At 34.3% G+C, this 16,163-nt stretch overlaps 1 protein-coding gene across 15 annotated transcripts; it reads left to right on the top strand.

Annotated features, from left to right (window-relative positions):
* The first annotated feature begins 1,090 nt into the window (after positions 1-1,090).
* Positions 1,091-14,113, top strand: LOC121206240 (probable serine/threonine protein kinase IREH1). Of its 15 annotated transcripts, none has more exons than XR_005901298.1 (19): positions 1,092-1,956; positions 3,653-3,717; positions 3,829-4,011; positions 4,084-5,448; positions 6,027-6,199; positions 6,393-6,639; positions 8,603-8,695; positions 8,785-8,925; positions 9,078-9,170; positions 9,663-9,867; positions 10,172-10,257; positions 11,284-11,372; positions 12,412-12,463; positions 12,594-12,650; positions 12,743-12,916; positions 13,012-13,089; positions 13,410-13,606; positions 13,705-13,758; positions 13,863-14,113. XR_005901298.1 is itself a non-coding variant. In XM_041076921.1 (18 exons), the coding sequence occupies exons 1-17, from the start codon at positions 1,302-1,304 to the stop codon at positions 13,494-13,496; spliced, it is 3,849 nt and encodes a 1,282-aa protein (XP_040932855.1). In that variant the 5' UTR covers positions 1,092-1,301; the 3' UTR covers positions 13,497-13,512; positions 13,759-14,113. The 15 variants fall into 15 exon arrangements, 4 of the variants coding, with proteins under 4 accessions (XP_040932856.1, XP_040932857.1, XP_040932855.1 ...); XR_005901295.1 differs by having other exon boundaries at positions 1,092-1,962; positions 12,743-12,913; XR_005901292.1 differs by having other exon boundaries at positions 1,092-1,962; positions 13,410-13,512.
* Positions 14,114-16,163: the final 2,050 nt, after the last annotated feature.

Here is a 16,163-nt window from a genome sequence, read left to right as displayed (position 1 = left end):
TTTAGTTATTCACATTAAATAATTTTATAATTATTAGCTGCTCAAATGAAGTTAAAGAAAAAGACGTTTAGACACATTAGTACCTAATCATACATCATACAATCAATGTAAGAAGTGTAAGAGCTTCTTTTAAAAAGATTACAATACTTTGATTTTTGTGAGTTATAACTTAACCGATCATAACATTAAATGCGTGAAGTGTAACAATAATAATATTCTCGGATGTTTAAGGCAGTTTAAACAGTCACAATAAAAGCAAATGAGGGATCCCTATACTTTATGGCATTGCAACTATATACGAAAGATTCCAACACACTTTAACGAGCAATTATGCTTCCCCTAAGCAAACCCGCCCTACATTACCGTTATCTCTACCTTATTTGATCTTAGTATCAGCAGAACCTAAGCACCGGTGTTCGCATTGTCGGCGCTAGCAGCTGAAGCTAAGTTGAGACTTGGTTCCAAGGTAGTTGTTGCAAAGGGATGGTAGCAAGTGATGATGGAGTTCGACTGTGAAGAGCTTGTCAAATCCATCAAGAAAAAAAAGGACTGTCTGTGGGAAATTTCGAGCATTCTTGATGACATCAATGGTGCTGAGCAGGGTTTAAGGGCGTATCTTTTGCTTGATTTAGACGTGATTACAACAGAGTTGCGGACTAGGTTGTAAAAAAAACTCGACAGGGTTCATGCTTTCAACTTTGGCCCCTGCACCCCTAGAAGAGCTGTGTGCTTTGCTGAAATCTGCTTGCTTCTGCTGTTATGGAGCATCTCTAACAAAAAAGAAGAAGAAAAAAACCCGAAAAAAACCCACTAAATTTCACACATTATAAATTTACTAATTTGATGAATTTTAATTTTTATATTTTTTGAATTTTGAGAATTTTTTTTTGATCCAAATGGTAGCAGGAGTGAAATTTCAAAATTTGAAAGATATAAAGAGTAAATCTACAACTCAACGATAGTAAGGGGGCTAATAATAGAAATTGACCAAATATTTGTTAGAAGTGACGTCTAAAAGTCACATGGTAGTCAAAATTTGATGCGACCGGTCCCGTTCGGTTTTCTAATATATATTATGCTATCCATCCATCCATGATCCATCTACTTCGTCCCCTTAGATGTCGCATTCTTTCTCTTCAATCTCAAGGCTTTGAACAAAATCCAACTTCTTCAACGCTCTCTTTTATTTGAACAACAAACAAACTTGGTTTTATTCAAGAAGAGAAATGGTTGGTGGAAAAATCATTTAGTGGTGTCTTTCATTCTTCCTTTATGCTTGAAGAAAACAGTGAATAAATGAAATGGTGTTCAAAAACAAGCTCTTCTTCTCTTCGAAGAAATCGGATTCTGACGGATCAAACAGCCCTCGATCTGCTTCCAATTCCCCCATCCGATCGGACAAGAAGAAACCCAAAGCTTCTACTTCCCAACAGGCTTCCACTTCCATTTCCACTTCCCTTTTCTCTCCCGTTGCTTGCAAGCAAACCCAAGTAAAAGATGGACCTAGAAGCAAGGACCTCAAACCCCGAACACCACCTTCTAAGCCCTCTTCTTCTTCTACCTCCAAGAAGCCCGATGCCAAGGACAGGTCCTCCTCTGAGTCGCCCCTACTAGCCTCCTCCTTGGGTTTGAACCGGATTAAAACCCGCTCTGGCCCCTTGCCGCAGGAGACATTTTTCAGCTTCCGAGGTGAGAAAAGTGCAGTGGCTTCAGTGCTCGGAGCTAGTAACTTGTCTAGGCCGGGAGGTTGCAGTAGTAGTGGCGACGGTAGTTCGTCGAAATCAGGTTCTGGGAAGAAAGGCGTATTGACCAAGAGGTTGTTGCAAGACAGTTTGCTTGATAAAGTGAGCAATTCGGATAGTATTTCGCCTGGGAGTGGTGGTGGTTGGCACTCAAGAGAGCAGAGTCCTGGTGTGCAAGGGAAGTCACGGTTGCAGAACGGGGAATCATCTTCAGGTGCTGGTACTGTTCCTACTTTGACTCATCATTGTTCTTGTATTTCTCATATGCTTGATGTTTCAACTATGCCATTGATGATACTTTAGTGGCAGTATTGTTGCTTTATAGTTATCTGTTCTTATTTTTGTTATCTCCTCTATTCCGGGACTCTTTCTGGATTTCCTTGTTTCATGACCAGTTGGTTGGTAGATGCTAAAACAGTTTATAATGCTTTCTTCATCTGTTTAGGATTACCCTATCTTAGATTAGCATTAAAGCTTTGAGCTATTCTTCCGTAGGTCAGAAAGTTAGAGGGCTAGGCAGAATGAACACGAAGCTTAACTTTGTCACGAGGCATGATAAGTTGTGGAAGTGCATTTGAATTGGTGCCTTATAAAACTTATTGAGAGATAGAGAGGGTGATATTTAAGAATTTTAGTCTCTAGCACAGATGAAGATGCTAAAAGAACATGTTGCCAGACAAAGTTGCTTTGGTTTGATTGTTGTCACTCTGAGATGATAAAAGATATGCAATGGTTTAGTTAATATTATTTACTTTTACCATACTCTTGTGCATTTTTCTTGAACAGTTGGCACTTGGCATGTTGCAAAGTATTGAATTTTAAAGATTCTTTGCAAAGAAAATTTCCAATTTACCTTTTTTTTTAAAGAAAAATTTTAAAATTGTGCTATTAGGTTGAGCTGGTAGAATCCAAATGGAAAGGTATATAATTTGCTCTAATGATTTCTGTAAAGTTTCATTTATCTCTGTTAATATTAGATTTTTGTCAAGGGAAACATTAGCATATTAAAATTAATTGCTAAAAGTGCATGATATGTTTACTGCTGATCACAGTGAGTAAATATATCATGTTCAACAAAGAAATATATTACTTGTGATCCTACTGATTCATCTTTTATATTATATTGGATTCTGGTAGGCCTTTCTTCATTGTCTCTTCTTGCCATGTCTCAACAGGATCTTTTTTTTTTTTGAATTCTGGACAAATCTTCTTCAAGAATGAAGAGATTAAAATAGAAAGAGCATGTAGAATGTGGATGGGTGATTAGTAGAAATAGAAATGGTTGATGGGCTATGGATTTTGGGAGAGCTAAAGGGAATTTCCCTAAGATGCTGATATGCTTGTGATTCTTAATATTTTTAGCAGCTGCATTTAATTTGGTATATTCAGTAATCAAACTGTCCCTTGGACGGTGATGTGATTATAAAGGATATGAAATGAACTGCTTTTCTCATATTGCCAGTTCAAATTGTTAGTTATTATAAAATGCTTCTTATGTAACAAAGTTTTTTGACTATTTACTGTCACTGCCCCATCTCCACCTATCTGAAGTTCTGAACTTCGATATGGACTTTGGAATACTATGCTTATGATCTGGTTAAAATACTTTTGGGGCTTTTCTAGTTACCATCTTCTTCCTTCCTAATGTCATAAAGAAAGGCCCCACTGCTTTTGTAGTTATGCATTTCTCTGAAGCTGCAACATTTCTCTTGAGTGCATTTTTTTCATTTCTCCTTTCTGTTTTAACTAAAAGAGGATTTTTATTTTAGAAAATTTCTGGGGGTTCAAACTACTTTTTATTTGGAATGCTGGGTCATAATAAAATGGTTTCACTGCATGAAGGCTTGCTGGCAATTTGTTGTGATTCTTCTTTCAAACGTTGCTTTGATACCTTGAAATTCTGTTACCAGGGCAAGACGAGTCATCACTTGGGCACTCTGGAGGCTTAAAAAGTTCAGATTTTTGTACACCAGAGGTACAGTAGTATTTTCTTTGATCCTTACTTTGCTGTTACTTATTACTAGGGACAACTGCCTGCTGTTTTCATTTTAAGTTTTAACTTATGATTGTGTTATTTCTTTCCCAGATTTCATTTGATTGTGAAAACCCAAAGGAATCTGAATCGCCCCGTTTTCAAGCTATTCTTCGTGTTACAAGTGGTCCTCGGAAGAGGTTCCCTGCTGATATTAAGAGCTTTTCCCATGAATTAAATTCCAAAGGCGTACGACCATTTCCGCTTTGGAAACCTCGACGCTTAAACAACTTGGAGGTTTGTTTCTATTTCTTGCCTCCTATTTTCATTCAGTTATGTGTTTCTAACTAGAATTTTCTTTTTATGCAGGAAACCTTGGTTGCTATTAGAGCAAAATTTGACAAAGCAAAGGAGGAAGTGAACTCTGATCTGGCTATTTTTGCAGCAGATCTTGTTGGAGTTCTAGAAAGAACTGCTGACAGTCATCCTGAGTGGCAGGAAACTATTGAGGATTTGCTGGTTTTGGCTCGAAGCTGTGCTATGACACCACCTGGTGAGTTTTGGCTTCAGTGTGAAGGCATTGTTCAGGAGCTAGATGATAAGCGTCAAGAACTTCCTGCATGTGTGCTGAAGCAGCTTTATACCCGGATGCTTTTCATTCTTACAAGGTGTACAAGACTGTTGCAGTTCCACAAAGAAAGTGGGTTGGCTGAGGATGAACCTTTGGTACAACTTCGCCAATCTAGAGTCCTGCATCCTGTAGACAATAGAAAATTTTCAGGTGTTCTAAGAGAAGCAAAAAGTTTGAGCTCATCAAAGGCATCAAAAGCAGCCTTGTCTAAGAAATCTTATAGTCAGGAGCAACATGCCTTGGATTGGAGTAAGGACCATGTTGTCCTGCAAGGAGGTTATGTTGCTCCCATTGATGACACGCCAAAGAACTTGGAGTCTCCTGCGAGCATAGACAAAATAACTTCTTGGAAGAAACTCCCAACACCTGCCAGAAAAGGTCCAAAGGAAGTTACTGCTGTTAAGGTGAAGCATAATAGCACAAGTGAAACTCTGAAAAGAACTGGCACATCTGATGTAGATCTGGCTTCTATTAAGCTTCAGGAGCTTCCTGCTGCAAAAGAATCTGAAGGGCAGCCTTCTAAGCATCAACACAAAGTTTCATCGGGTTCTCGGGGAGACCAACCGACTGCTTCTGAAGGAAGTTCTATAATATGCCGCATTTGTGAGGAGGAGGTTCCCACCTCAAATGTGGAAGATCACTCAAGAATATGTACTGCTGCTGATCGATGTGATCAGAACGGTTTAAGTGTTGATGAACGTCTTGTAAGAATTGCTGAAACACTTGAGAAGATGGCAGATTCCTTTGCTAATAAGGATATCCAACACTTAGGGAGCCCAGATGTTGCAAAAGCATCAAATTCGAGTGTGACTGAAGATTCTGATGTTCTATCTCCTAAACTAAGTGATTGGTCTAGGAGAGGTTCAGAAGACATGCTTGATTGTTTCCCTGAAGCTGATAATTCAGTTTTTATGGATGACCTTAAGGGTTTGCCTTCCATGTCATGTAAAACTCGCTTTGGCCCAAAGTCTGATCAAGGAATGACAACATCTTCTGCAGGAAGCATGACTCCTAGATCTCCTTTATCAACACCAAGAACTTGTCAGATAGACTTGTTATTGTCAGGCAAGGGTGCTTTCTCTGAGCAAGAGGATCTTCCACAGGTATCTCTTTGCCAAGTTATTATTTCATAATGATTAGCCTGTTTTGAGAACTGCAGAAAATGCTATGTACTGTTATATTTACTGTTATATGTATGCCTTTTTGATATGTATTTTATATGTCCAATGCAACAGTATGTTTTTGTTTTATATATTTTACTATACAAGTTTGTAGTTTCCCTCCCTTGACCTTCCATTCATACACAGCTCTCCTCTCCTGTTATGCTCTTCCTTTTGATTGTCAGAGTTACTTTTCATATCAAAAACCTTTTTGTCTATGTTGTTTGTTATTTGTAATTTGTTTCAGTTCAATTTTTGCAAATACAACTGTTATGCACCACTATTGGACTATCAATAGTTGCCTATGCAAATAGATTATACAGTATTTAAGATGAAAGCTTTAGTCTTAATTTGTTTCAGATCAATTTTGCAAATACAATACTATGCATTGCAGATGCATTACGTATCTGCTTTGAAGAGTCTGGGTTCTGTGACCCTGATGTGTTGCTTTTTAGTATCCAGTTTAGTGTATTTAGGCCTACTTCAGCTGCACAAGTTCTAATTTCTTCCATGCTGTGCAGATGAATGAACTTGCTGATATTGCCAGATGTGTAGCAAATACACCATTGGCTGATGATCGATCCATGCCGTATTTGCTATCTTGTCTTGATGACTTGAGAAATGTCATAGACCGCAGAAAATTTAATGCACTTACAGTGGAAACATTTGGGGCACGCATTGAGAAACTGATCAGGTAAGTATGTTGCTGATGCTTATTCTTTGGCACTAGTAAACACAATGCAGTAGATAGACAAACAAAATAATATTTAGCCATCCGATGAAAATTTTGCTGAACATTCTATCGTAAAGAATATTTGAGTTTTGAGCAAAAGGTGCTAATTGAGTTTGTTTTGCATTTTTATTCAGTTATGATTTCAATGTTGTAGGGAGAAGTACTTGCAGCTTTGTGAGCTAGTCGAGGATAAAAAAGTTGATATAGCTAGTACTGTCATTGATGAGGATGCTCCCTTAGAGGATGATGTGGTTCGTAGTTTGAGAACGAGCCCTATTCTTTCATCGAAGGACCGTACCTCCATAGATGACTTTGAGATAATAAAACCAATTAGTCGTGGAGCATTTGGACGTGTTTTCTTAGCTAAAAAGAGAACAACGGGGGATCTTTTTGCTATAAAGGTACCTGAGTTTTATTTTCTTTCCCTAAGATCTTTTCTATCAATGAATATAATAGATGTTACATTTATTGTTTTAATATTTCCTCAATTATGGCACCCCTCTTATTCTTTTAAAGCTTTATTGGTTTGTTTACTTTGGTTGGTTCTTGTGTTTACATCATGCATAAGTAAAAATACTTGAGTGCATCTTCGGTGTTATGATGCATATTTCGCTGCTCTCTTCATTTTTTAGAAACTCTAAACTTCTCTATCCTGAATATTTGTGGAGAGGATTTACTAGATCACCTTTCGGGGACTTTGTTGCATTCACATTCCCATTCAGCAAGATGACCTTAAAATTGTTCTAGAAAATTGAGGAAAGAGATTATGCCTAAATAAATTTATTTCTAGTAAATCACTTATCAAAATTTATGTAGCTGTGTTTTTGCATTTTTGCTAGAATGCTTTGTTGTCAAGACTTGACATGGACTTGGTTATGCGATCTCTGCCAGAAGCAGCTGACTTGGTGGGAGATTAAACCTTCTAATTAGACCAAATTGTTGCAATGAACAAAGTTCTCTTCTTTGTTTATCTGAACTTATTACCTTTCAGATGCTATAGAATCTTCAAGCTACACAATGCACAGACAATTTATAATCAATTAAGGTATATGAGGAGAAGAATGTTGCACAGAAAGTGAATGTAGTATTGTAGATGGCAAATAAAGACTGGAGAAATATGCAAATCTGGAGAGACTGAATTTGATGGAGGAAGGGAGAAGATGTGAGAGATATGTAGAAAGAAAGTAGAAACTAAAAAGGAGAAAAATATGTGAGTTTGTGGCTTCTGTAAATTTTAAAATTTAATGGTTGGGTTTAAAATAAATAATGTAACGTTCCACTTTCCACCTTGGCATTCCTTCCAACCTCTTTGTTTTATTTCTTCCAGTATGATTCAAGCATGGAGCAATAAGGACATTTGGGCCTCAAAATCTAGTCTTATGGGCTAAAAAGGAGTACTTTCATGAAATACCCACAACCCAAGATAGTAATAGCATATTTTCTTTGCATAAAATATGGTCAAACTACTGACACAGTGATGTTACTCATCCTAACATTTTAACTGTTTTGGGCAGAATTAGATCCTCGTCCTTGTCCCTTTGAAATGCATACATATGAGTAATTCAAATGAGGAATATAATCTCGGTCCTTTGATGCCCGCAGCTCAATCTGTTTTGCAGTGATGGATGGCACAAGCATCCGTGGGGCAGCAATGCTGCTTTTGATTATTAATCTGGAAAGACAATGAATTTTGGGTTTAGGGTTTGGGAAAGTGGAAAGAAAATGAAATTTGGGGTGCTTGGCAGGAAAGAGAAGTGAGAAAAGGAAATAGGGAAGATTATCATTTGCCACATCTACTATAACTAAAACAAATTAGTCCAAATTGGGAAAAAAGAAGAAGCAAAAAGCAAAATGTTAGTGGTGTGAATCAAGTTTGTATATTTTGAAGATTATCCATCATTGTTTGTATTTTCTTTTTCATCTTAACAAAGAATATAATGGTGAAATAATATAATCCATCTTTTTTATTTTCTTTCCTCTCATTTTCAATCATACAAACAATGGATGTGAAGAAAATTATATTTTCTTTTCACGACAATGCCCATAGAAATGTTGTAGCTAAAATTTATTTTTGGTTCCCTGATTCTCTCTTGCTCTGCTTTGTTTCTTTTCAGGCCTTTTATCTTATTCCTATGTTCTATTCTTATTGTTTTGCCTTTTTATTGTATTAGTGATCATGTGTTTCTCTTTTGTGTTGAAGGCAATTTCTGCTTTGTTTTTATTTATGACTCCCCTCAATATTTCTGCTGTCATGTTTGGGCCCCTCATCTTATTTCCATCGTTCTGAGCAGTTAGCCTGTCAATGAGAGGTGAAGGTGGATTTAATTTTCAAGAAAAGAAAATTGTTTGTGCTGTTTGGTGCAGGTTCTAAAGAAGGCAGATATGATTCGTAAGAATGCAGTTGAAAGTATATTAGCAGAGCGTGATATTTTGATTTCAGTCCGCAACCCATTTGTGGTGAGCAGGTCTAGCTTGCAAAGAATTGACTTTATTTGAGAGCTTCTTTCCTTATTCTTACGTTAATCTATTATCAATGTGCTGTATAGGTTCGATTTTTCTATTCATTTACTTGCCGTGAGAACTTGTATCTTGTGATGGAGTATTTAAATGGAGGAGATTTATATTCATTGTTGAGAAATTTAGGCTGCTTGGATGAAGAGGTTGCTCGTGTGTACATAGCAGAAGTGGTAAGTTTTGTTTTTTTTAGTCGTAAGTATTTTTTTGGAAACACAAGTTTTGGCTTAATATATTATGAGGAATATATATTTTGGCTTATGTTAGTTGAAAATCTTCTTCGTTGTTATATGAAGTGTAAAAACATATATACATATTTTTACAGGTGCTTGCATTGGAGTATTTACATTCTCAGCATGTGGTTCATCGGGATCTGAAGCCTGATAATTTGTTGATTGCACACGATGGTCATATCAAGGTAATGATTAATATGACCTTCCTTGTTTTTCCTTCTTTTCATGGGTATTAGAAGATACACATTGCATACTTTTTGTACTTTGTTATTTTCAGTAATTATAACCATGTCGTTATTGACAGTCACAATGGAAAATATCTTTTTTTTTTGTCAGAAGCAGGATTTCATCTCTCTAGTTACAATTGATTGATTATTGTTGTTGTTATAATGCAAAATATCATCTTTCCTTTTCTGTTCTTTCATGATTTATGATATTTATTGAGATTACAATGGCAAGTAGAAGTGTGTTGTATTCATTATGTTGAAAGGTGAGATGTGATTGAATGGTCAAGGTACTACCTATTTTATTTCAAGCTGATAATTTGTTAAGTAAATTAGGGTACTTTAAAGGAATGTGACATTGATATTACTTTAGTGCTAAATTTTTTTGACCTTTCTTTTTTTTTTTCTGAACATACCCTTGCAAACTAATAGTTAAACGTTCCATCCTAGCAGTTGACTGATTTTGGGCTTTCAAAGGTTGGTCTCATCAACAGCACTGATGACTTATCTGGTCCAGCAGTTAGTGGCACATCTCTACTTGATGATGAGCAGCCTCAGTTATCTGCATCTGAGCACCAGCAAGAGAGGCGGAAGAAACGGTCTGCTGTTGGAACGCCTGACTATTTGGCACCAGAGATTCTTCTGGGAACAGGACATGGTTTGTATAACTTGTTTTAGTTTAAGGTGCTTTAATTACCTTTTGAATCAGCTGTTTCCCTTTAAGGGCAAGTTAGATTAAGATCTACCTCAAAAGTGTGTTAATCTAGAAGCGTAAGCAACTTGGATCCAAATTATTTGTTGATTAAAAGATTTTTGACTGATATCTTGGTCATAATTTGCTCAAAGCCTATGGGAGCAGATTGGTTGTTCCTCTTTGTTTCTATCCCATATGCTTATGCATTTATTCTTTGGTTGATCATGTTTAAATCTGTATGTTTACCATATCATTTAATTTTCCTCAGGTGCAACAGCGGATTGGTGGTCTGTGGGTGTCATTCTGTTTGAACTGATTGTTGGCATTCCACCCTTCAATGCAGAACATCCGCAGGTAATATATCAATTCTAGCTGTTGTAGTTCTTGATGGTACTGGTGTTCTGGTCCCTTTTACTTCTCTTGCTATGCATTTTGTTAGTGTTATCCCTTATCTGTTAAGTATTAGGTCTCCTGTGGTCTTATATAAAGTTAGGCTTTTTTCTTTGCTCTTAATTCTGTTGATTAGAACTTTGAAGGATATCAACTTTTTACCTCTCCCCCCCCCCAAAAAAAAAACACCCCCAAAAAAAAAATATATTGAGATTTTGTTGTGCTGTTGATATATGAATTACACCATCAGATTGTAGAACTCTTTCTTACTTTGTAATTCAAATCTTTTTATCTCTTGTTTTCTGTATTCCATCACTAAATTTTGGTTTCAATCCCAGGGCTGGTTTCCTTTAATCCAGATTGTCTCGAAAATGAGGCATTGTAAGAATGAAGCTATTTCTAGATTAGTGACGAACATATTTCTAGGTGTTTGTTCAATGAGGGTGGGAAATCAATCATATCCTTGGTTAACATCAATTCGAAGTTCTCAATGCTAGTTACCATCATAAATTTCTTGTGGAAATGCATGGATTGGAAGACAAGTCTTATGCCAATTGTCGGGTATACTTTTGTGTTCCAGATGTCCCTTTCTTGGCTGGGATGGAAACTGCTAAGACAATATTAGAAGTAAACAACAGAGCACATATGTAATATTGGTTTTTTCTAGCACCTTGGGCAATTAAGGGGGAATGTCTTCTGTTTGGTCCAGTCAAAACTGCATAGCAACTATAGGTTGAGCTAGAAGGAACTTTTATGCTTTTATTAATCTTTTGGCACAATAACTGGTGTACCTGGTGCTCTAATGTTGATAGCGTTCTAAGTTTGTTTTTTAATAAAAATATTATTATTCTTAAAAGGTTGTTCATTGCTGGAACTGTCAGAGTTCTTAAAAAATGCTGCTAAAATTATTAGTGTGCTATCCACATACAAAATTTCATTTTAAAGCATTGCTCATTCTTACTTCCATTTTCTTCCATATTTTGGTTATAGACAATATTTGATAATATTCTCAACCGTAAAATACCTTGGCCAAGGGTGCCTGAAGAAATGAGCCTAGAAGCACATGATCTAATTGATCGGTAAGAAAATTGTTTTATTGATTTCATTTTGGTATTTCATGAGAATTCGATGCATGTCGAAATATATAACTTTTGCTTGTAAAGAGTAAGTCTTAAGTAGTTTCTTGTAACATTATTCCATGGACATTATTGGGAATTGTTGTTTGTGGAATTTCTCTAGCATGCATGGTTTGCAAATACAATTGTACTATTTTTGCTGAATGGCTTAACTAAAAGAGGTTTTAATCCCATAGATCGAGAAAATAAAGCTGTAAATTTTTTGTTATATCAAGCACCAACTTGGATAGATCATAGTGAAACTCAAGATACAAGACGTGTCTACATAGTGTAATTATCTCTCCATCATGAACATGAAAGCAACATTTCTAAACCTCAAGTTAAGGGGATGCATCTATACACATCTCTGCAGACATATTTATTGTATGTTTATATTTTCTCGATAAAGTTAACAGCTTTGTTTTCTCAATTTATAGAAGCTGAAACCTCTCTTTGTAGCCTTATACAGTGACATACATCTGTCATCTTAGTTGTTGCTGTTGCCAGCCCCTGAGATATTTGATGAAAATTTCACCCTGTATTCCTCTATAATTTGTTTTTCTAGAAGTTTCTATGTTTTCTTTTCTGAAGATTAGTTATAGAATAAAAAGAAGCTAACTTTTGTGATTGCATTAGCAATTTATTTAAAATTTCTATATCTTGGAAGTTATGTTTCAATATCTTATCCTTTTCACAGTATTTCATATCTTCATATGTTAAGAACTTTGTGTGCTTAGCACCATTAATTCTCTCTCTCACACACACAAACACAGAAACCCTTTAAACTTTTGTAAAATACTTTTTCAATAAGATAGACTACATCAAGATGTTTTAGCATGGGGTCCTTTAAAATTGCCTGTACCAAGCTTAAATGTATCTTCGGGATCTCTTAGTTTTTTATGGAAAACTCTTAGTTTTTGTTACGCTGTTTTTGTTTCAGTATTGTTCTTCTTTCAAGTGACTTGATATGGACTTAAAATTGCTTAATTTATCCGATTTCCAGACTGTTGACAGAAGATCCCCATCAGAGACTTGGAGCCAGAGGAGCATCGGAGGTGATATTGGTTCTTAATTTGTGTAAAAGTTTTGAGAATTTTTTTTTTCTTTCTTCTTTACATTTCTGCATTTTTTAAAACAATGGGCAGCCTTAGATGATTGAATTCCAAACAATGAAATTTTATACAGGTGAAGCAGCATGTATTTTTCAAAGATATCAACTGGGACACTCTTGCAAGGCAAAAGGTGTCGACGCCTTTGCCATCAGTTCTGAATTATGAGCCTTCTATTTTTTTAAGTGTCTTATATTTAGTCATAATGCTTTTCATACCTTACAGGCTGCCTTTGTTCCTAGTTCGGAGAGTGCACTTGATACTAGTTACTTTACTAGTCGCTACTCGTGGAATCCTTCAGATGACCATGTTTATCCTGGTAGTGAACTTGGTGATTCTAGTGATGCTGACAGTTTAAGTGGCAGTAGTGGTTACCTGAGCAACCACCAAGATGAAGTGGTACCCTAGCCCCTGAATTTGCAGTTCCATAAATGATTGTTTATCTATTATTCGTGTTGTTTGACTTTTCTGTTGGTCTGTTGACAATGAAACAGGGAGATGAATGTGGAGGTCTGACTGAATTCGAGTCCATTTCATCGGTCAATTATTCTTTCAGTAATTTCTCATTTAAGGTATTACTTTTCTTTTACCTAGTAAGAGTGCATTAGTATTTGTTTTTATAATTTGCCGGCACTTTAACTGTTGCCAGAACGGCACCTAGAGAAATATTTTAGGTTTTCATTTTTTTAATGAACTTCTAGATCCTTTTTTTTTCCTTTTTATTGTAGCAACGATTTTTTTAGTTCAATGTTATTTATAATTATAGATACAGACATAAATAAAGTCTGGCAGACTTTTTAAATGTTTGCACGATTCTTAATAGTTAATTTGAAATAGCATTGTGGTTTTTGATCAAGTTTTGTTAATACCTTTTCTTCCTTGTGGTTGTTAGAATCTGTCCCAGCTCGCATCTATTAACTATGACCTGCTTTCTAAAGGTTGGAAGGATGATCATCCGGCAAATAATTCGAATGCATAGGAAGCTGCTCCTCTTTGTGAGAGCTGCGTTTTATTTTTTATTTTTTACATTAGATCACTGGTATTATTTAACGAGCCTCATCACCAGAGCTGTCTGTATACCCTGTACATGTATGTATTATATTTTAATTTTTGCTACACCTTTTTTTTCCTTTTGTTTATATACGTTGTATTGTTAAGTGACATGATCTGGTGTTTGATGCATGCAGAGATAGAAGAAAACTTGGGATTGTAACCTTTTCGGAATTTTGCTGTTTTCGTAGGTAAGCAACTTTGTACTGGGATTTCAGTTTTACCATTCACCTGCTTTGACTCGGATAACCATGATGAATCCTAATTTAGTGAACCCTAACTTACTCGCCCGCAGTGTCGGTGGTGTAAAATGTGATTTTCTCCATAGTCTTCAGGGTAATGAAAACACATCCCTCTATGTTCAGTCCAAAAGTTGTCTGTCATTGGTGGTTGTAAGAATCATCCAATGCCTCTTGAGAAGCAGTAATTTTTGCCTTGCAAGGTAGAAAATGTCAGCTCTAAGTCTATATGTTATATATTGATGGCCTTATACTTGTGTGAATCATTAAACATGTTTTAAGTTAATATAAATATAAAATATCTTAATATGATATGGCATGATAAAATATAAGAATGCCTAGTTTATGTAACATGTATTATAAATATTTTATGGTTAAATTAAAACTTCAATACGATCCTAATATTACAAAGTTTGAGTGGTCTTTCTCCATTTTTGTCTATGTTTATTCTTTTATCATAGTTTATGCACATGACTCATGCACCCAAATTGTTTTAAATATTTTAGAAGATACAGTCAAGTAAGATGTTGAATCTAAACTATTTCTAGGTTCAGATGATTTTTCTAGTAAAATGAAATCCATAATCAGTTTCATCTTGTAAACATGGTTTCTTTTTCTTTTTCTTTAGCGAATATGCTTGCAATTTTTTTAGCAATACGCTTTAATTTCTTTTATCTTTTTTAATAGTCATAATGATTTTCTTTTTGCCCTTTAACTTTACAAAAAGAATTATTTTATGCTTTCATTTAATTTTTCGTCTCTTTTAGCTCTTGAACTTGTATTTTCTATCAAATTACTACAAAATGGATGGAAAAGAATGCTAACTTTGTTGATATGATATACATGTAGATTGCCATGGAGATAACATGTCAACATTTAATTAATTTTTTAAAATTTTATAAATTGTGGGAAAAATGTTTTTTTATAAATTTTTAATATTTCTAATTTTTAAAAATAGTAATTTTATAATTTTTTGATTTTTTTAATTTTAAAAATTTAATGAAATGCTAATATTGTCGTCGACATGGCAATCTACGTGTATGCGACGTTGGCAAAGTTAAAAAATGTTACTTTTCCACTCATTTTGAGGTGATTTGATAAAAAATATACAAGTTTAAGGCTAAAAAAATGAAGAATTAAATAGGTAATTAAAATGATTTTTTTGTAAAGTTCACATGATATGTTACATTTGATTTTACTTTGTTATTTTTAATTTATTAAATAATATATGCGTTTTGATACTTAGGAGTACAAGTAGGGTTGCTAGGGATTAAAACTACACTCTCATGTTACAATACAAACATTCATCCCTTAGACCAATAAATTATTGGCATTAAATAATATGTTTTTATTTCATATAATTAATATGTAAAGTAATATTATTCAAATTGTTGAATAAAATTAAACTTATTAACTATTTTAATTATTAAAATATTACAAAACAATATAGTACAAAAATGTCTAAAAAAATTTTAAACTACAATTAAAATTTGTATGAAAAATAATAAAATTCAAACCTTCTTTTGCGACTTTTAGTCTTTCTTTTTAAAATTCAACTTTTAACTGTTAATTAAATGAAAATATTAAAGAATCAATTAAATGAAGTTGTTGTCTACCAAAATGGGTCAAAAATTAACAAAAGTAATTAGAATATAAAATAAATTCATAAAAATTCCATTCAAAGTGTAATAAATATTATCTCAAATCTAAAAGGAAAATCCTCCTACATAACTTGTACTCTCTATGTCGTCACGAGCAATTGGAAAGTCTATCACACGAATATATTTGTCTATATGGTATGAAATACTAAAGTGGTTTAAACACCAATTTATATATATATTATTAAAACATCAGAAAAAGTGTAACCCAGAGCTGAAATATTTTATATTTGATAGAGGTGAAAAATGTAATTTTAAATTTAATAAAATATAATTAAAATGTCAATCTAGAAATAATAAAAGGTATTTTGCAGTTGAATATAATAAGTGTTTTTTCTTTTCTAATAATATCTTATATCTGCTTTTTTTGACATAATGATTGGAATCATCTATAGTTATTTTTCAATTCTTAAATAGAAGGATAATACGTTTCAATTCATTTAAACTTACATCCTCCTATATTTAAAATAATACTTATATCAATCAAATTAAAACTCAATTGACAACATAAAAAATGATTTTTATAATCATAAAATTTAACTCTCGATCTCAACCATGAATAAGTCTCGATCTCGAAATCTCAAAATTATTGAACATCTTTATTATTAAGCTAAAATCTTATCCTCCCAAATTATTATATTCGATTCATGGAATGATGTTATTCATTATTATTCTATAATATGCCTTCCCGACAGCTTT

The sequence above is a fragment of the Gossypium hirsutum genome, chromosome A09, assembly GCF_007990345.1.
Source record: "Gossypium hirsutum isolate 1008001.06 chromosome A09, Gossypium_hirsutum_v2.1, whole genome shotgun sequence".
Classification (NCBI taxonomy): domain Eukaryota; kingdom Viridiplantae; phylum Streptophyta; class Magnoliopsida; order Malvales; family Malvaceae; genus Gossypium; species Gossypium hirsutum.
Note: the sequence above shows the minus strand (reverse complement) of the source record. Positions and strands in the feature narration are given on the sequence as shown.

Coding starts and splice junctions, on each gene's coding strand:
- LOC121206240 (XM_041076921.1), top strand. CDS start 1,302: ATGGTGTTCAAAAACAAGCTCTTCTTCTCTTCGAAGAAATCGGATTCT. Junction 4,012..4,083: donor GACGCTTAAACAACTTGGAG/GTTTGTTTCTAT, acceptor CTTTTTATGCAG/GAAACCTTGGTTGCTATTAG. Junction 12,917..13,011: donor GCAACCACCAAGATGAAGTG/GTACCCTAGCCC, acceptor ACAATGAAACAG/GGAGATGAATGTGGAGGTCT.